The 19,336-nt window shown below is 36.0% G+C and overlaps 3 protein-coding genes across 3 annotated transcripts; 1 reads left to right on the top strand and 2 right to left on the bottom strand.

Annotated features, from left to right (window-relative positions):
- Nucleotides 1-219: 219 nt before the first annotated feature.
- Nucleotides 220-15,260, top strand: oys (lysophospholipid acyltransferase 6). The gene is made up of 12 exons (XM_089869331.1): nucleotides 220-616; nucleotides 3,113-3,258; nucleotides 3,963-4,040; nucleotides 4,121-4,213; nucleotides 4,301-4,411; nucleotides 5,998-6,124; nucleotides 6,763-6,813; nucleotides 7,152-7,242; nucleotides 8,439-8,644; nucleotides 9,343-9,540; nucleotides 9,632-9,783; nucleotides 11,205-15,260. The coding sequence occupies exons 1-12, from the start codon at nucleotides 533-535 to the stop codon at nucleotides 11,332-11,334; spliced, it is 1,467 nt and encodes a 488-aa protein (XP_089725457.1). The 5' UTR covers nucleotides 220-532; the 3' UTR covers nucleotides 11,335-15,260.
- A 1,124-nt stretch (nucleotides 15,261-16,384) lies between these two features.
- Nucleotides 16,385-16,910, bottom strand: LOC149691857 (putative transporter slc-17.2). Its single transcript, XM_089869436.1, has 2 exons — nucleotides 16,734-16,910; nucleotides 16,385-16,654 (listed from the first exon to the last, which is right to left on the bottom strand). Exons 1-2 carry the CDS (start codon nucleotides 16,887-16,889, stop codon nucleotides 16,484-16,486), a joined length of 327 nt encoding a protein of 108 aa, XP_089725562.1. The 5' UTR covers nucleotides 16,890-16,910; the 3' UTR covers nucleotides 16,385-16,483.
- A 59-nt stretch (nucleotides 16,911-16,969) lies between these two features.
- LOC149691856 (dietary and metabolic glutamate transporter-like) lies at nucleotides 16,970-18,825 on the bottom strand. Its single transcript, XM_089869432.1, has 8 exons — nucleotides 18,765-18,825; nucleotides 18,485-18,687; nucleotides 18,289-18,415; nucleotides 18,123-18,226; nucleotides 17,746-18,060; nucleotides 17,538-17,687; nucleotides 17,087-17,176; nucleotides 16,970-16,975 (listed from the first exon to the last, which is right to left on the bottom strand). The coding sequence occupies exons 1-8, from the start codon at nucleotides 18,823-18,825 to the stop codon at nucleotides 16,970-16,972; spliced, it is 1,056 nt and encodes a 351-aa protein (XP_089725558.1).
- Between the last annotated feature and the right edge of the window lie 511 nt (nucleotides 18,826-19,336).

The following is a 19,336-nucleotide window of genomic DNA, read 5'->3' as shown; positions in this document are numbered from 1 at the left end:
TGTGAACGTGTTAACCAATCATGATTATCCTCCTCGGAGCTACCCATTCTTCGGTAAGCGGCATTTTTCCTAAGCCTTGGCCACTATCTCTTTCGGTCCTTTGAAATTTTTCTGTCTCTTTCTATGCATCACCCTCTTCTTCGCGTAGTTTTTCCCCCAAATTTTGTCACCCCTGCCTATTTGACAAATTGACATTAGCGTTCAGAAATTGTTATCGAGTTATTCAAAAGGTGGAATAAGAGGTGCAAGGTCTAACTTTGATACCGTTTAAATTAAGCTGTTGAAAAAGCCAAAGTCTCTATGAATAGAGTAGAGTTCTGCCACTTCATTAGAGTTTGAATAAAAGACTGTTAAAGACTTAAAGTTCCGCTTTTGTCATTCTCTTAGTGTAGATTTAGTTAAACTTGACGCTGAGAAAGCAAAAAATTTACTTTCAGTACGTAATTTGAATGATACAGCAGACATAAGTCTTCTGGAAGTGGAAGATAAAGTCTCTTCGCTTGATCAGCTTTTTTGTTGTTAAGATACCCAAATGTCTTCTGCGGATCGTAGTTTTTACACTGGCGCACACACTTTCGAGTGGTTAGCGCCAATGATAGATCTACCTATAGACCAGGTAAATTTCTTTATTTACTTTCCTACATTTTCATCAACATTCATTGCATTTGAGCAGTCAAAACTGCCAGTTTAGTTTTAAATTCAGGGTTCGTACGGAACCTGGAAAACCTGGATAAGTCAGGGATATGGAAAATAGGGGAATAAGTCAGGGATTTAAAATATTTTCCTAAAAAGTCAGGGATATGTCAGGGATTTCGTTTGGTATGTCAAACCATGCTTCGAGCAATGTTAAATATGAGCCAGGTGTGAAAAGTGGGCTCTGGTAAATACTAAATATTTCCAAAATTTGGTCAGGGATAACCTGGAAAAGTCAGGGATTTTCAATGTAAAAATTTCGTACGAACCCTGTTAATTCATTTTGTGGGTTGGAAGTGTGTGTTTGTACTTACAGTTACTCTTATGCCCTTTTAAATAGAATCAAAAACTGTGCATTTATTTGGAAACCCAGGGCATTCAAGCCCAATTTTTGGGCTATTATTTACTGTAGGCTTACATGTTATATGAAGCTTTTGATTTTTGTCCTATGGGATGGTTGCCATTTGCCAATATTTCTCTACCACAATTAGAGTTAAGAAATTTCAAATTTATGGGCACTTAACATAAAATAAATGAAATTTATTGCTAAATCGTGCTATTAGTCATTCAACTACAGTCCTATTTGATGCAGCTGTGATTGTTATCTTGCCAATGAAGAAAGCCTTTAACCATAATGACTTTTAATTTCAAAATTTCCAAACTTCCCTCTTGAAAAAAAAAATTCAATAAATATTTCCTTGTAAGAGTAAGACATCCTTTATATAGAAGACTAAGGTCAATATTCAAGACAATTTTTTTTTACTATGTCATATGTTCCACAGGTTTTTAATTTTTCACAAATTCGTTGTATACACAGTTTCATGTTTCCAAGTGTATAATTTAGATTATGAGTGTAATTAGTCGCTTTGTTTTTAACTTATAATTTCATTGTTGTGCTTGTACATGATGAGAGTACGGTACAGTGACGAGAAATGTAGTGGGGAAATTATAATAATATGTTGTACTCCAAGATTACATCAGAATTTTTGAAGTACTGGTTGCCAGGTTTATTTTATGGAAATTTATTTTACAAGTACTAAACATTAATTTTCATTAATTTTATTTAAATCAGCTCATTGATAGTTCAAAGTTATTTTTTAAATGCCCATATATTAATTTTTCCCATAATAATTCCCATACATTAATTATTCCTATAATAATGCCCATATATTAATTATTCCTATAATAACGCCCATATATTAATTATTCCTATAATAATGCCCATATATTAATTATTCCTATAATAACGCCCATACATTAATTATTCCTATAATAATGCCCATATATTAATTATTCCTATAATAATGCCCATATATTAATTATTCCTATAATAACGCCCATATATTAATTATTCCTATAATAACGCCCATATATTAATTATTCCTATAATAACGCCCATATATTAATTATTCCTATAATAACGCCCATATATTAATTATTCCTATAATAACGCCCGTATATTAATTATTCCTATAATAATGCCCGTATATTAATTATTCCTATAATAATGCCCGTATATTAATTATTCCTATAATAATGCCCGTATATTAATTATTCCTATAATAATGCCCGTATATTAATTATTCCTATAATAATGCCCGTATATTAATTATTCCTATAATAATTCCCGTATATTAATTATTCCTATAATAATGCCGTATATTAATTATTCCTATAATAATGCCCGTATATTAATTATTCCTATAATAATGCCCGTATATTAATTATTCCTATAATAATGCCCGTATATTAATTATTCCTATAATAATGCCCGTATATTAATTATTCCTATAATAATGCCCGTATATTAATTATTCCTATAATAATGCCCGTATATTAATTATTCCTATAATAATGCCCGTATATTAATTATTCCTATAATAATGCCCGTATATTAATTATTCCTATAATAATGCCCGTATATTAATTATTCCTATAATAATGCCCGTATATTAATTATTCCTATAATAATGCCCGTATATTAATTATTCCTATAATAATGCCCGTAAATTTATTTTCTACAATATTACCAATATATATATATTAAGAATTCCTGTATTAATGCCCGTAAATTAATTATTCCCATTAATTTAATATTCTTCCCAAAATAACGCCCGTAAATTACTTATTATTCCCAAAATAACGACCGTAAATTACTTATTATTCCCATAAATAATTATTGTGAAATTTAAATTCAATACCTCATTATAGTTGTTTTCTGGAAATAATTGCTTATATTGCATCAAATATCATTATTGCGGTTTTCCTTATCAACTATAGGCTATTTGCATATTTATAAGGAACCTTATATAGAAATATGAATAATAATGAAAGATAAAACCGCAAAAAAAAATCAGGAAAAAAACGATTGAAATATGAAACGCGTATGGTTTTCTTTTTTTTTATTTCGTTCTTGCAGATAAATTTTGTTGTTTGCAACATAGTGGGTTTAATTGTTGCTGTGATATATAGAAAAGTATTACACCCAAAATATGTATCTATCGAAGTACGCCATACTGTGGCGATGGTTGTTGGTATTGGACTGGGATACTTTTGTTTTGGAAAGTAAGAATAGATAATACCCTTATTATAATAAAGGAAAAGTCTCACGAATAAAAATTATAAAAGAAAGGGACGTTTTAAAGAAATTGTATCCAATACTGTGAGATAAAAGGGCTAGAGAAATTTAATACCCCCCCCCCCCCGATTTCGAAACTTTAAACCGCGCTTTAACAGGGTTGCCAACAGAATACTGCAAGATTTATCGTATAGCACTCGCAAATGACTTGCAACACTTGTTTTCACACTATCTATAAAATGTTTTAAAATAATGACCTGGGAAACAAGGAAAGGCCTATGAGAAATACCTAGCTTAATCTGCCTATTCCAAGGATGATTAAGAATAGTGTGGGAATTATTCGTATAACTTCTGTTAATCAGGGTTCGTAGAAATCTGGAAAACTTGGGGAAATAAATAATTTAGTAAAAGTCAGGGAAATTTAGAATTTTTAATAAAATTCGGAGAAATTTGAGGCAAGTCTGCTCTGAAGGAGTAGCTTCAACTATAAAAAAACAACTCTTGTTGTCATTACTTCATATATGACGGAAAAAACCTGGGAAACTCAGGGAAATCAGTTTTCAAAAAGTTGTATGAACCCTGTTAATTTTTAATTTATTTTTTCCTGAGACTATTCCTTTAATATGACATTTTTGCAATCCATTGTCTTCATATAAACACCTGATTTTTAACATTACAATTGTTACTAAAGTCAAATCAGCCATTTAGTAATTCAGTCAACACTCGCTTACGTAATAATGAACGTGGCGAGACCAGATCTTATGCATATGTACGTCCATTATTATTTATACTAATACATAAATTAATTAAAGGGTTAAACTAATGATTATTTCGTTTCCACACTGGTAGAATAGTTTTAGTGGTTTCTATGCTGTATTTGTCCTCCATGCATTTATTAAGAATGAAATATGATTACGGAGGATGGACCCTTGACATTACGGGGTAATTTAAAATAATTTCTCATATTTGAAAGAAAACTAAATTAGGGTTACTGAGAAATTAAGGGTGAATTTTCGTTTATAAATTCAGGCCACTCATGGTTGCTACGCAAAAAGTAACAAGCGTAGCCTTCAGTAGACACGATGGATTCGTATATGATACCGAGAAACTTTCGCCTGAACAGAAAAGATACGCTATAAAGTACTATATTATAACCAAGAAGTGATATCTAGTTTATTAGGGAGAAGGTAGAAGATGCCTAAATATTCGCGCGCCATAGTCCTAGTCCCCCTTTCAAAATACAAGGGGGGACGTAAAAGGAGGCCGGGCTATTTCGCCTCTCCTCAGTCGGAAAATATGACTGTAATTTTCGTCATTCGCGTCGCGCTGACGTGAATTTTCAAGAACCAATGAGATGCTGGTTGTAATGTGGAGGCTATATAATAACTCCGGACCTACTATACGTTTGGACTGGAGATAAAGTTGCTGGAAATGTGGAGAATTTATACCTTCTCCCTAATAAACTAGATATCACTTCTTGTTATAACCTTCTCTTTACTAGAAAGAGTCTATCACCACATTCTTGGGGGAAAAATGTAGTTAAAATGTATTTAAAACGTCAGGAATTGATGAAGAAAGATATAGTTTTAATCCCGAGAAATTAGAAAGGCGACTGATGCCAAAATATGCCACATTTTTTAACCACTCTACTTCAATGTTATCATACCGTGAATTTATATGTACAGGGTGTTTCTGATAAGTCTGCCATAAATTAAGGGGGGTGAGCGACTGAGCGTGTTCTTTTCGAGGGGCCAGTCACTTAGCGTATTCGGTGTACACTACTGTACCTTTGACTGTACTAAAGTCATTACTTGTAATCTTTAAGCTTCCTACTCTTCACAGTGCCTAAATGATCACGCGTAATCCGTAGGCACTGACAGTGATTAGCCCCTCGGTTCTTTTATGCGATTTTGAGTCGAAAATGTAATTTCTATCTCCATTTTGCTATAAGGGACACTGTTTTTGAGTTGTGATTTGATGAGTGTTTTACGGATGACCCCTTTAATTAAATTAGAAATCATAGTTTAAATCAGTTTTTTTAATTAAATTTAAGGGGTCATCCGTAAAATACTATTTACAGTCTTAACTTGAAAACGGTGTCCTTTGTGGATGTCAAAATGGCGATAGAAGTTACATTTTCGACTCAAAATTGATTTCCCAAAGAACATCCCCCGTAATATATGGCAGACTTATCAGAAACACTCTGTGTATACCCATGAATCTGACAGACCGTTCAGAAACACCCTGTATAACATCAGTTTCGACGGAAAAAAAACCCCTTCTTTTTTCCTGTCCTTATTCATGGTTTCACCTACGTCTAAAGGCCTTTTCAGACCATACAACTTTTAACTCAACTAGATGTATTAAAAATTAAGTCAGCAAAAATTGGTCAGTGATCATTTTATAATTTGGTGAATCAACTTGTCGAACAACTAGTTTACTCAACTAAAGTTGACTCATCTAAATGAGTCGAAACATTGTATCGTCAGAAAGGGTCTTAAGCCGTACGAAATAAAGGGGTCTCGTTGCCTTTTGCTTCAGTGTGAGGTTGCGTTGATTTTAGTGTAGATATCCATCAAAGTTGGATTAAAACTTGCTTTCCTTCGTACATTTTTTTGCCCTGAATGTGGGTGGGAGAGAGACTCTTTTTAGTAACTTTTGCTTCCTACACCTTGACGAAAAAAACCCGTATTTAATTTGTACGAATTTTTATTATTTAATTCAAGGCGAAATTTAACGCTTCTGGAATACTTTAGTTATATATTTCATTTTCAATCGCTCATGTGCGGACCGTTAATATTTTATAACGATTACGTAGAATTTGTCGAAGGCAGACAATATAGTCGATATTTGGTGAGCTCATTTCTTGGTCTTTGCACCTTAAAGACCGACTTCCAACGAAAAAGGGTTCTATCGAACTGAAAACCGTCGAGACTAACAATGAAGCGACCGTGCCGATTTTCGAAACCCCGCTGGGTCCAAAGATGGAAGGGTTCTAGCTAACTGAAAGCCGTGCAATGTGGTTCTAGCGAACAATAGAAATCCTTTTAAATTTATTTCCTCTCAAATTTTTGCTTTCCCCTGCAGGAAATTCTCTATTGCGTATCTTCAGTTCGCTAGAACCTCATTGCACGACTTTCAGTTAGCTAGAACCCTTCCATCTTTTGCCCCAGCGTGGATTCGAAAATCGGAACGGTCGCTTCTCTGAGCCCGGTTACATGGGCCTTCGAAGAGCGCTTTATCGAAAGGCGCTTTTAATCCGCCCTCATGTAACACCTGGAAACCGGTTTTCCCGAAAAATTTCGAGATAAAGCGCTTTAACGAAAACTACCTCGGACAAGCGTTGTTAGCCTCGATGCTCGGTTTTCAGTTCGCTAGAACCCCTTTTCGCTGGAAGTCGGCCTTTAAAATAATTGTTTATTACCGCAAAGTGTTATTAAGATCTCGAAATTTTTTAAAAAGTTAAAAATGTACTATATCTTTTATCTCAGACAAGCGATGGTGAAAAGCATATATCAACGAGTCAAGAACCATCTCCTTCAGTAAGTGCTGATCTGACTTGTTCAGAAAAGTGATATTTTATGTCGAGATTGCAAAAAAACATTCTTTTAACTTTTACCTTGGTGACAAATTTTATCTGATTTTTGTGGTATCATTTTGCTACTAACCAATTTTCAGGGACAAGGTTAAGGTAATCAATCTTAAACCCTAGAACTTTGTGTCATTCCCAACCACCCACTCCCCGGTTTATTTTTCAAGTTTGAAAACTAATATACCTACCCACTCAAATTTGGTTTGTTTTTGGTTTGGGAGAAGTGTTTTATAAAATGTAACGTATAAAATACAATTTTGGTATTTTTTTTTTCTATCCTTAAAACAGGCAGCTGTTTTTCGTAAATGTTTATGCAGTGGTTTTTTTGCCTTATTTCTGGTGGTTGTGGTACCCAAATTTCCTCTATCCTATATAACAAGTAAATTATGTGGTATTTCTTTTAATGTCCCAGGGAGCCCAAAGGTCATACAGGGTTACAGGGTTCGTACAAACCTGGAAAACCCGCGGGAGTACTTGGAAATTTCAGGGAATAAATTGACTAAATATTCATGGGTAAACTAATTTGGGATTTTTTTTTTTTAACATTTAAGTTCCGAAGTTATTAGGTGCCCTTGCACCTGGAAATATTAGGGAAATCGGGGTTTCCAAAAATTGTACAAACCTTGTCCTATAATTCCTATGAAATCCTGTATTTTTTTTAGACTTATCCTCCAATAATCTAAAAACTTCTATCCTAGCATTTAATTCTTTAATTAATTTATTTATTTAGTTCCTTTTGTTTTAAATAAAAATATTTTTGCATATATAAAAAAGTCCTATAGAATCCTATATTTACGTTATATTTAATCCTAAATAAAATAATTTTTATCCTATAATAAAATTCTATAAAACTAAAAACCAAAAAGTAATTTTCCATAAGGCGTTTTAATTTTTTGACTGGGGCTCCCTGTTGTTTTGGTAGTCGTTTGCAAATTCTCGTTATTACTGATAAAATTGACTTTTGAACCGAGTTGTTTTTCAAAATAACTTGTTGAGCAGTTGTTTTTTCAAAAAAAAAAAACGTGACTCGGGAATGTTCATAAAACTTTTAAGGACGGGGTTGAAGTTTAAACCTAAGTTTAACTCGACAAAATGTTTTTTGTTGGATGAAGTGGAAAGGGTTTTTAATCAGTAATGATGTGAAGTTTTTAAAGGCCGACTTCCATCGAAAAGAGTTCCAGCGAACTGAAAACCGAGCATCGAGACTAACAATGGAGCGACCTTGCCGATTTTAGAATCCCCGCTGGGGTAAAAGATGGAAGGGTTCTAGCTAACTGAAAGACGTGCAATGTGGTTCTAGCGAACTGAAAAGCAAAAATTCGAGAGGAAATAAATTTAAAAGGATTTCTATTGTTCATCTTCAGTTCGCTAGAACCAACCACATTGCACGGTTTTCAGTTAGCTAGAACCCTTCCATCTTTTACCCCAGCATGGATTCGAAAATCGGCACGGTCGATTAATTGTTAGTCTCTAAGCACGGTTTTCAGTTAGCTATAACTCTTTTCGATGGAAGTCGGCCTTTAACTTCTCGACTTATCAAATATTAAATGAAATATTTGTGTACCTTTTATAAAGCCGATAAGTTTCTGAATGAGGAATCGTACCTTAGTCAAATATGGTATCTACTTATATCAACGTCCGTTATGAGATCCAAGTACTATCACGCTTGGCTATTAGGGGAAGCCGTTTGTAACGCGGCTGGTTTGGGATTCAGCGGATACGCTAAAGATGGGACCCCGAAATGGGATTTAGTTACTAATATCGATATTATACGTTTTGAGGTATTTTGAATTTGTTGAAATTCCACCTTTTACGTGTCACCATAAGTTCGTAAGATATGTTCCATCCATAAGTTGTCACTGGTAACTGCTTAGAGCTTGTCATGAAGTGAGTGAGTTGGGTCATAGATTCGAGGTAAAGTGACGCCTGCAGAGGCGCTGTCAAAGGCTAGGCTTAGTACAGACCAGGGATAGATTTAATTTTAGAAGTAGGAATGGAGAACGCTGTTAGTTTACTTCAGTCCGACTCATAGCCCAGTATAGAGCCTCTCCCTTCAACACGTAGCGAACATTTTAAATTATCTTATTGGCTCACTAAAAGTACGTTTTGATGACGTTGCTGACGGGCACGGCGAAAAATACGTAATTCCTTTTTATCTCTGTCGCTATGACCCGCCTCTACTTTCATACCCCTCCGTCCCGTGTAAGGGGGTCCGCGCCCACATTACTCTGTTCTCCATTCCTAATTCTAAAATTAAATCTATCCCTGTACAGACTAAATAGGAGAAGATAAGCCCTGCAAAATTAACTAACCGAGTGTAGTACTTCAATTCTCGCTTGTCGTTCTGCTAGAACTGGCTCTCAGTAAAACTCTAGCATTTCGAAGTATAGGAAGTGTCATACTTATGGGAAACATATCTTATAAACTTATGGTGTCACTTAAATTTATTAAAAAAATTTCTCTCTTTTATTTATCTTAGATATCTCAGAATTTAAGAGAAACTCTCGAAACGTGGAATAAATCAACTCAATCGTGGTTGAAAGTTATAGCTTACGACAGAGCGCCCAAACACAAAACTCTATTGACGTATCTCTTATCGGCGATATGGCATGGTTTTTATCCTGGCTATTACCTTACCTTTTTAGGTGGCGCGGTATTCACGTCAGGAGGTCGCGTGGTAAGAAACGTCTTTCATTGAAAAAAGAAACAAGTATTTTACATATTTCTTGTTACTAATTATTTTGAAAAACCCGTAAATTTGCGTGAAGGTTCGTCGTACGATACGACCCTTATTTCAGACGAGTCGTAGAATGTCCATCCTCTACGATATCATTACTTGCCTGTCTACGAGGCTTATAGTCATGTACATTGTAATACCTTTTGTTTTACTCGAGTTGAGATCGTCATTACTAGTTTACAGGTAAGTCTATCCATGTTTCTCCAGGGTTATAACAAACCTGGAATAGTCCGGGGGTGGGGGACCTGGAAAAGGTCGGGGGGAATAGTGTAATACCTTTTGTTTTACTTGAGTTGAGATCGTCATTACTAGTTTACAGGTAAGTGTATCCATGTTACTCCAGGGTTGCCACAAACCCGGAAAAGTCAGGGAAAAATTGGGGGGGGGGGGGGGTTTAAACCCCTTAAAGATCGGGGGGCGTTTTGAAACTCGGGAAAGATCGGGGGGGGCGTTTTGAAACTCGGGAAAGATCGGGGGGGGGTTTTGAAACTCGGGAAAGATCGGGGGGGGGCGTTTTGAAACTCGGGAAAGATCGGGGGGGGCGTTTTGAAACTCGGGAAAGATCGGGGGGGGGCGTTTTGAAACTCGGGAAAGATCGGGGGGGCGTTTTGAAACTCGGGAAAGATCGGGGGGGGGCGTTTTGAAACTCGGGAAAGATCGGGGGGGGCGTTTTGAAACTCGGGAAAGATCGGGGGGGCGTTTTGAAACTCGGGAAAGATCGGGGGGGCGTTTTGAAACTCGGGAAAAGATCGGGGGAGCGGGGGGGGTTGAAACTCGGGAAAAGATCGGGGGAGCGGGGGGGGTTGAAACTCGGGAAAAGATCGGGGGAGCGGGGGGGTTGAAACTCGGGAAAAGATCGGGGGAGCGGGGGGGTTGAAACTCGGGAAAAGATCGGGGGGGGGTTGAAACTCGGGAAAAGATCGGGGGGGGGGTTGAAACTCGGGAAAAGATCGGGGGGGGTTGAAACTCGGGAAAAGATCGGGGGGGTTGAAACTCGGGAAAAGATCGGGGGGGGGGGGTTGAAACTCGGGAAAAGATCGGGGGGGTTGAAACTCGGGAAAAGATCGGGGGGGGGGTTGAAACTCGGGAAAAGATCAGGGGGGGGGGTTGAAACTCGGGAAAAGATCGGGGGGGTTGAAACTCGGGAAAAGATCGGGGGGGTTGAAACTCGGGAAAAGATCGGGGGGGGGGGGTTGAAACTCGGGAAAAGATCGGGGGGGTTGAAACTCGGGAAAAGATCGGGGGGGGGGGTTGAAACTCGGGAAAAGATCGGGGGGGGGGGTTGAAACTCGGGAAAAGATCAGGGGGGGGTTGAAACTCGGGAAAAGATCGGGGGGGTTGAAACTCGGGAAAGATCGGGAGGGGGGTTTAAAACCCGGAAAAGATCGGGGGAATTTGACAACTTCGTGTCAACCCTGCCCTCTAAATCCCATGGGTCCTGTAAGAACAGCCATTTTGGAAGCATTTTTTTTTCTGTGTCGCGTACGTCGAGACTTTAACCAGACTCCAGACACGACATAGTTCTTAGATGTTTATGTTTACGCAAAATCTCCTCGTAACAATTGATGTTCCGTACCACATTTGTTTATTCTTTTTCACTTCAGGAACTTTTATTTTATGGGACACATCTTGTGCTTCGCAGCCATACTAGTCCTACCTTACATTTATCCCAAGTCAAGAAGTACCACCAATTCAAATCGCCATAAAAATTCCGTGATGGCCCAGTCAACATAATCAAATAAACAAAAAATAAATAAATAAACAAACAATCCCTTCCCTACTCCAAACATACACAATAAAAACAAACACCATTTTTTTAGTATTTCCAGCGAAGGGAGCGTTTTGGGGACATAACTTTTTTTTCTTTTGGTATTAATTGAATTCTTTCATACTGAGTCTTTGTTTCCATTCATTCTTTCTTACGTGTTAAAAAATATAACACGTTACTCGGTGTCTATTAACAAGTATTAGTTATACAACTACAATTAATATTAATTGGGAGTTAATTTATTTAATTAGACGTCGGGGAAATAATAGAGAAAAACAAAAAATTAAAATGTCATTCAAATTTTAAATTTTTCGTAGAAAGAAGTTCACGAGAAGTCTAGATTTTAAATAAATAAACGATAGATGCATTTATTTTTTTTATATTAAAACTGACCAGAATTTAGGTTTTAAATAAAATAAAACAAAACATTTTATGGTAGAAAATTCCTGAACCTTAACATAATTAATTAAAAAAAAAAGAAATATATAATTAAAACATCAAATCAGTGGTATTGGCTCAATATGGAAAATTGCACACATTTTTCACGACGACAATCCAGCGTTAATTAAAGGAAAAAAAATAATTATACAATTAATGGGTTAATGAGAAAACTTTAAATACCTTATATTAATTAACAAATAGATCCCCCCTTCCTTCCTTCCTAACCAAAAAAACCAAAATAATATCACACAGATTGAGATTTTAAAAAATAACATCTATTTTTTAAATAAATAAATAAATAAATAAATAAACAAACACCCCAAGCTTTCACGTATGGATCAATGGAAAAAATATTTTTTAGTTGATCGTAGGTAACGAACGAAACATTCTTCAAACTAAATAAACAACAATAACAAAGAAAAATTATATAGTATACCAATTAGACTATAATATTAGATATATAGTGATAATATCCAAATTTTAATTAAAACTAAGTTTAATTAAAATTTGTTGATTGATTATTATTTTGGTTTTATTAACTTCTTCTGAACTTTTTTCAAAACGTTTTTAAGTTAGTAACGTTTTAAAGGCGTGTCTCCAATGAATGCAGTGACGGGTGGGTAGAAATTACTTAGAAATACGTCACAGACACCACGTGACGTTAAGATCCATAAACGATGTATGGAGTTGGACTGGACACTAGTCTTTGCAACGCCAATTCCCTGAACTTCAAAATAGAACCAAAACTAAATGACCCTGAACTTTGAAGCGCCATAGTTTTCAAAATAAAACCAAAACTAAATGAAAATGAGTTTCTTTGAGACTTGCCTTCGTCTCCTCGGTCACGTGGTGCCTGTGACGTATTTTGAATAACTTTTGCCCACTCTCTGCTGCCTTATTGGGAACCCCTTTAATAATTAATAACCAATATTGCGCTAACGAATCACATTTGCTAAACCAAACCAAAATTCAACGTTGTATTCAAAAATATGATATATTTTAAAGGAAAACATAAACACCAAAAAACACTCATCATGTTAGAATGCGTATCGCGATTTTTTGCGAAATAATTAAGTCATTTTTTAAACTAAAAAAAAAAAGAAAGAAAATAAGAAAAAAAAGCTTTTTAAAAATCAAACATCACTACCGAAAAATTATTGTATTAACTAAAGTTAAGTGGCGTATTTTACAAGTACTTAATTATTTAAACGGTTTAATTATAGTATTAGAGCTTAAGGTTGTGTAAATTTATTTTTAATTAGTTTTAAAGAAGATTAGGATTTGAATTGTATTTACAATTACAAACAAAGTTGCAGGGTAAGGACATTTTGCTTCTGATCATGTTCTATATATTATTTAAATTTTCATTCAGGCTAAGGAGGAAGGGCATTAAGAAATGATAAGCCTTGGTCAGGAATTCATGCAGCTAATAGGAATCATTGTGACACAATATATTTATATTCCATGTTCGTGTCTACGCGGGTATTGTGGGTAAACCGGCCTTGAGAACTTACTATCGCGTCGACGTCTCATAATTCTGATGGCGTCTTTATAAATCTTTAATTTCATTGGTTGGTAGCAACAACGTGTTCCTAGGTGCAACATGCCCAGCGAGATAGATTGTCGCAAAGGTAAAATTCCTCATGCATAATTATTAGTCTATAGCTCCTCCCTCAAAATCCGCCTAGATACGTTGAGTCAAAATGGATGTAGCGCAATTATTCTTGGTAGTTGTATGCATTCCCGCTGTTGTGGGCCTCTGAGATGGTTACGAAGGCTGCAAAAAAATATGTTTATGGTTTTTCCGTATTGCGATGCGACCACGTGGGTTGGGAGCTTGGAATGGTTAAATATAGTTAATCTATTTCTAACTTAATTAATTTAATTTAAATTTAATTACGTATAATAGTAAATAATTTAAAGAGTCAGAACAAAACGCAAATAAGAAAGAAATTTATAAATAGTATAAACTAATTCGTTTAAAAGAAAATAACTAATAGGGTACAAATTTAAATAATTACTAAACTAATTAAATACCAACTACTTTTTAAAAGTTTAATATTTAATGACAAATTAAGCTTCTTTTTTTTTAAGATAAAATCAACCTATTTCACTGTATGTAGAATAGATTTAAGTTTAATAATTAAATTCGGAAGGAATTAAGTTAATTAGCAACGGAATTTATTTTTATTTAATTATTATTTACTACCTCAAAATATTCTCAATTAATTATTATACAAGAATTTCTTTATTTAATTATATTTAATCGAAGATAATGATGAAGATGATTAAGGAGGTGAGCTTGCGGGCATTTTGAACATAAAACTTTTAAATGTGCGTTCATTAATAATAAAAAATAAAAATTGTGAAATGTTAAGAAAATAATATCATACGAGATATAAAAAATTTGAACGTTCCAGGTATTGGGCCAAAATATTAAATTACAATAAAATGATTAGACATTTTTTTTTTCTTCTGTTAGCTACGTTTACTTTTGTAAACGTACGCTAAAAAGAAACCTGTTCAACTTCAAATTGGTTGTAGCAAGAAGTGATATCTAGTTTATTAGGGAGAAGGTTTAAGATGCCTTAGTATTCGCGCGCCATAGTCCCAGTCCCCCTTTCAAAATACAAGGGGGGGGGACGTAAAAGGAGGCCGGGCTATTTCGCCTCTCTTCAGTCGGAAAATATGACTGTAATTTTCGTCATTCGCGTAGACGCGCTGACGTGAGTTTTCAAGAACCAATGAGATGCTGGTTGTAATTTAGAGTCGGCGGTGATTAACTCCGGACCTACTATACGTTTGGACCGGAGATAAAGCTAGATTAAAACTGTGGCGAATTTATAACTTCTCCCTAATAAACTAGATATCACTTCTTGGTTGTAGTCAGAAAATTATTTTATTTTTAGTAGAAAACTTCGAGAAGAAAAAAACAAATCGAAAATAGCGTGCCAAAGTTTGCTTTATTGGTGTTTATTTTTCAATTTAATTAATTTTTTTTAGCTCTGTATCCATATGTACATGTATATTGAAACTTGTAAGGAAAATTCAGGGCTTTTTTGTAAATATTAGCGCGAAAATTGTCACGCTCAAAAATGGCAAAAATAACAACAACCTTCACTGTTTTTTGAATATTTTTTTTTTTTTTTTTGAAATATGGGTAATTAATTTCCCCAAAATAATTTTGATATTTTTAGCATAACACATAAGTATTTTTTTCTCTCTATTTCAAGTAATATTTCGCATTTATTCCGAATTTAGCAAAAGATGATAAAGATGAAGCTTTTTCTTATTTGTCCATTTTGTCACATCACAAAGTATTTTTTTTGTCAATTTTCAGCCACACGTACGTTTTAAAAGTCATAATTTTATTTTGTTTTGAAAGAAGTGTATCAAGTTTTTATTGTGATAAAATATTTTGAATTGATAAAAATAAATACGTTCTTGTGAAGATGGTACGAAAATTTAAAAAAAAAAATTTATTCAACAAGTTCGAGATGGTACAACAGGTTTGTGGTACATTTATCTATATAACATTTAATTATTTTACTTTTTAATTTAATCAAGAAGGGATATCTAGTTTACTAGGGAGAAGATATAAGATGCCTAAGTACTCGCGCGCCATAATCCCAGTCCCCTTTCAAAATACAAGGGGGGCGCGTAAAAGTAGACCGGGCCAAAGAGAATATACCAAGAGGAGCGGAAGCTTTAGCCTTTGCCAAGGTATTTAAAATTGGTGGCTTTGAGTTTTAGGGAACTACATCCGGTTTCTCGTGATTGGCTTATTCACTACACCTCTCATTGGTTAGAATATGTCGTCTGCATATCGACAAAATTTTAGAGCCGAGTCTTAGTGTTAACTGAAGCTACAGAACAGTTGATTAATGCGCTAACCCTACTTTAGCAGACTACGGAATAGACGACGCGAATTTCGCGATCACGTGACTCACCGGAACTAGAACCCTAAAACTCAGGGCTACCAAAAAATGCTAGAGCTTCCGCTCCTCTTGGTATATTCTCTTTGACCGGGCCAAGGAAGATGGAGATAGGGAAGTTTCGTGTAACGCTATAACTCCGGTCGCCCAAAATCCCGTTTTCGGCTTGGATGTGCATGTGCGCACTTTTCTCGCGCATCGTGCTGAGGATAGGCGGCACTACTGGTTTTCAACCGAGACTGCGCAGTTCAAACTAACGCCGAATATAAGTCATGTGACCTGCTACATTTCGTGAAGAGAGATTCCTATACTGACCAAACTTCCCTATCTCCATCTTCCTTGACCGGGCTATTTCGCCTCTCCGCAGTCTCAATTTCTGAAAACACGAAATTTTCGTCATTCGCGTCGCGCTGACGTGCGTTTTCAAGAACCAATGAGATGCTGATTGTAATTTAAAGGCGGGGACCTACGTTTGGACTGGAGATAAAGCTAGAAATGTGGCGAATTTATACCTTCTCCCTAGTAAACTAGATATCACTTCTTGATTTAATATTAATTATCTGTTTTTCACGGACCTCAGTTTCGTTTATATCACAATATTTTGAATTGAAATAAATAAACACGTTCTCGTGAAGATGGTACGAAAATTTTTAAAATTTATTCAAGTTCGAGATGGTACAATAGGTTTGTGGTACATTAATCTAAATAACATTTAATTAATTTAATTTTTAACTTAACATTAATATCTCTCTTTTTCACTAAGCTCTGTTTCGTTTTTATCACAATCTGAATCATCCTTTGCCCAAGGTTGCAAATCTGAAGAAGCAAAGAGTGAAAAGACAATGAAACCCAAGTAACAGACGGCTGCTGAACTATAGAAGACGTAGCTCCATTGATCCACACTATTTGGCTAGGTACGGAGAGAACGTTTTAGACTCAAAATCAAATATAATTAAAGATTTAATCAGACTTAATTGTGGTTTATTTACATTTTCTTCCAATATGGCTCCAACCACCATTGGTGCCACGAATCCCGTAATGGCGACAAAGGTATTTCCTATACCAAATATGGTACCGGAGAAGGCAGGTGCCACTTCCGTTATAGCGGGAACAACACCGCCGCAATCAAAACCGGAAATGGTCATCGAGAGAACGAGAATAATGGAGACAGCGGTACTGTCACAACCCAGGAAAGGAACCACCAGTAAGGACGTACCAATACCAATCAAGGCTGCGCGAAAACGTATGACGGAGAAATGTAAAGACATAATTTTCACCTCCTTGATCAGTACATCTTACCTATGCTCTCACAGATCTTTCTTAGGTAATTCTTTCTTATTACATTCCTCTTCAGGATGTAATTGGACAGGAACCCGATGGATATAGAAACAATCGCTTTACCCAAGAACATGATTGCATTTATTTGTCCATTCTGTAATTATTAATATCAAGAATTCATACAGCGAATAGGAATCATTGTGCCCCCTTATCTCCCACGTCAATTTCTATGCGGATTTTGTGGGTATACCGGCCTTGAGAACTTACTATCGCGTCACGCCTCATAATTCTGATTTCGTCTTTCTAACTGTCGTTTCATAGGTTGGTAGCAACGCGAGGTTAGGTGCGCAAGGTAGATTATTCACGTGGTAAAATTCGTCATACATAATAATTAGTCTAGCTCTTCCCACAAAATCCGCCCAGATACGCAATTATTCCAATTAGCTATATGTATTCCTATTCGTGTGTAGAATCGCGCACTTAAGCTTCGCGACGTCACGCGTTTATAAATTCACCTTCTCAACGGGAAAATGTAAGACGCCATCCAAATACGCCTGAATCCTGGTCAATAGGACATGCATGGCGTAAATGGCCAGTACTTGCGTCGTAATGAGAGACCATACCGGAACCGAAGTTAAAATTTTCTTCCACGGTACCGGACGAGTCTAAAACAAATTTTATAGTCCAATAGATAATTAGAACCGAAAACTTAATTAATATTACCGCGTCATTGGTTCCCATTTTTCTATGTCCGGTAATGAGTTGAAGTTCCCTGGCCGATATCCTCGGATGTTCTTCCGGTGTATTATACATCAGGAACCAGAAGAGGACAAAAAAGACGCATCCCATGATGCCAAAGACGTAGAAGACGCTGGGCCATCCACCAGCAAACCCGTTCTCGCTTAAGTAACCACCCAAATACATTCCAATGATGACACCAACTTGGTTTCCTGATAACGCCATGGCTAAGTGAGCCGAAATCTCATTGGGCGGGAACCAAACCGGGAAAACTGTGAATATAGCCGGGAAGGCGAAACCCTGAAACGGAATGGTCATCTCGTAACGAAGTTATGGGTCCCCTAAGTTTACAGAAACGCTACCTGAAAGGCGCCAATTAGAATCCTGCAAACTATTAAGGCGGCAGAGTGCCATTCGGCCAGGACTGGGATTAAAAGGGTCAACACTGCGCCACAACCAATTCCACCTATAAACCCAAAAAGATCTTAGCGCGCGCGCGACAGGACTTGAATAATTAATCAGGCTGACCTCCAAAGGTCAGTTTTGACCCGAATCTATCGGATAATCGTCCACCCAAAAGGTTTGTGACGGTGTACCCATAATAAAAGGCGCCTAAAATGATTCCTTGCTCGGAAGGTGTCCAAGTAAAGTGACCCTTGAACCCACAAATATAATTTTAACAACACATCGGGGCTTAATTAATCCAGATAAGATAGAAAATTACTTGTTTTTCCATTGCCGCTGTATTATTCCCTTCACCCTCAATCGGACATCCCTGTTCCACCAATGTGTCGTTGTCACCAGACGCGTAGATGGACGAGTTTACCATGGCAACGATGGCGATGTTAAGGCCCACCCGTAAAGGGTACATAATACAACATCCCAAGAAGAATAGGGCAGTAATGAGGTACCGGACTGGGAAACCATCTTGACAATAGTTTCATAGATTTTAATTTAATTTAAAATGGGTGCCATTTGAGTTACTAAAATGGTGTAAAACTTACCCTTCTCTACCTTTTTTTCTAAAATGGCATCTTGGCTTTTTCCTACCTCCGATTTTTCCATTTATCGATGGTTCTGGTAAAGAATAGTTAGGTTTGATTTAGTTTTAGGTCAAGAAAGGTACCTTTTAAAAATGTTAAATTCACATTACTCGGTCCGATTGGGAACCGGTTGGTATCGGTTTAGACAGTCCCCTATCTTCTTGTCTGTGTGGAGAAATAAAATTCTCATACCTAAATTATTCATTATCTACCCATATAATAATAATTATAAAAATAATTTATTGCGCAATTTACAAGATATTCTTATCTTTATAAATTAATTTATGGTTCCATAAATTTGGGATCGAAAGAGTTTTTGTCACTTATGATAAACCTGAAGTGTTTAACAAAATACTACTATTACATCTTTAATCGTACACCGCAGCTGACGTTACGTTAATTTATGTAGGTATATGCATTGTTTCGTCAAGGTAAAAAATTCATGTAGGTAGGCTTTTATCCCTCTGCGGTTGCCAATAACATCGGTTTCGAAATGAAGTATTATAAAAACCAATTCAAATTTGGCGGGTAAA

The sequence above is a fragment of the Phalangium opilio genome, unplaced genomic scaffold (genome assembly GCF_054372755.1).
Source record: "Phalangium opilio isolate 3A_F unplaced genomic scaffold, DU_Popi_V2 ptg000025l_1, whole genome shotgun sequence".
Lineage (NCBI taxonomy): Eukaryota > Metazoa > Arthropoda > Arachnida > Opiliones > Phalangiidae > Phalangium > Phalangium opilio.
Note: the sequence above shows the minus strand (reverse complement) of the source record. Positions and strands in the feature narration are given on the sequence as shown.

What these genes read in the sequence shown, in the direction of transcription:
- LOC149691857 (XM_089869436.1), bottom strand. Translation starts at nt 16,889, where the DNA reads ATGACCATTTCCGGTTTTGATTGCGGCGGTGTTGTTCCCGCTATAACG. An exon ending in GAGCCATATTGGAAGAAAAT is followed by an intron (nt 16,655 to 16,733) that starts GTAAATAAACCA and finishes CTCCGTACCTAG; the next exon opens with CCAAATAGTGTGGATCAATG.
- oys (XM_089869331.1), top strand. Translation starts at nt 533, where the DNA reads ATGTCTTCTGCGGATCGTAGTTTTTACACTGGCGCACACACTTTCGAG. An exon ending in TAGATCTACCTATAGACCAG is followed by an intron (nt 617 to 3,112) that starts GTAAATTTCTTT and finishes TCGTTCTTGCAG; the next exon opens with ATAAATTTTGTTGTTTGCAA. An exon ending in TCGTCATTACTAGTTTACAG is followed by an intron (nt 9,784 to 11,204) that starts GTAAGTCTATCC and finishes TTTTCACTTCAG; the next exon opens with GAACTTTTATTTTATGGGAC.
- LOC149691856 (XM_089869432.1), bottom strand. Translation starts at nt 18,825, where the DNA reads ATGGAAAAATCGGAGGTAGGAAAAAGCCAAGATGCCATTTTAGAAAAA. An exon ending in AGAAAAAAAGGTAGAGAAGG is followed by an intron (nt 18,688 to 18,764) that starts GTAAGTTTTACA and finishes ACTATTGTCAAG; the next exon opens with ATGGTTTCCCAGTCCGGTAC. An exon ending in GTCAAAACTGACCTTTGGAG is followed by an intron (nt 18,227 to 18,288) that starts GTCAGCCTGATT and finishes TTGGGTTTATAG; the next exon opens with GTGGAATTGGTTGTGGCGCA.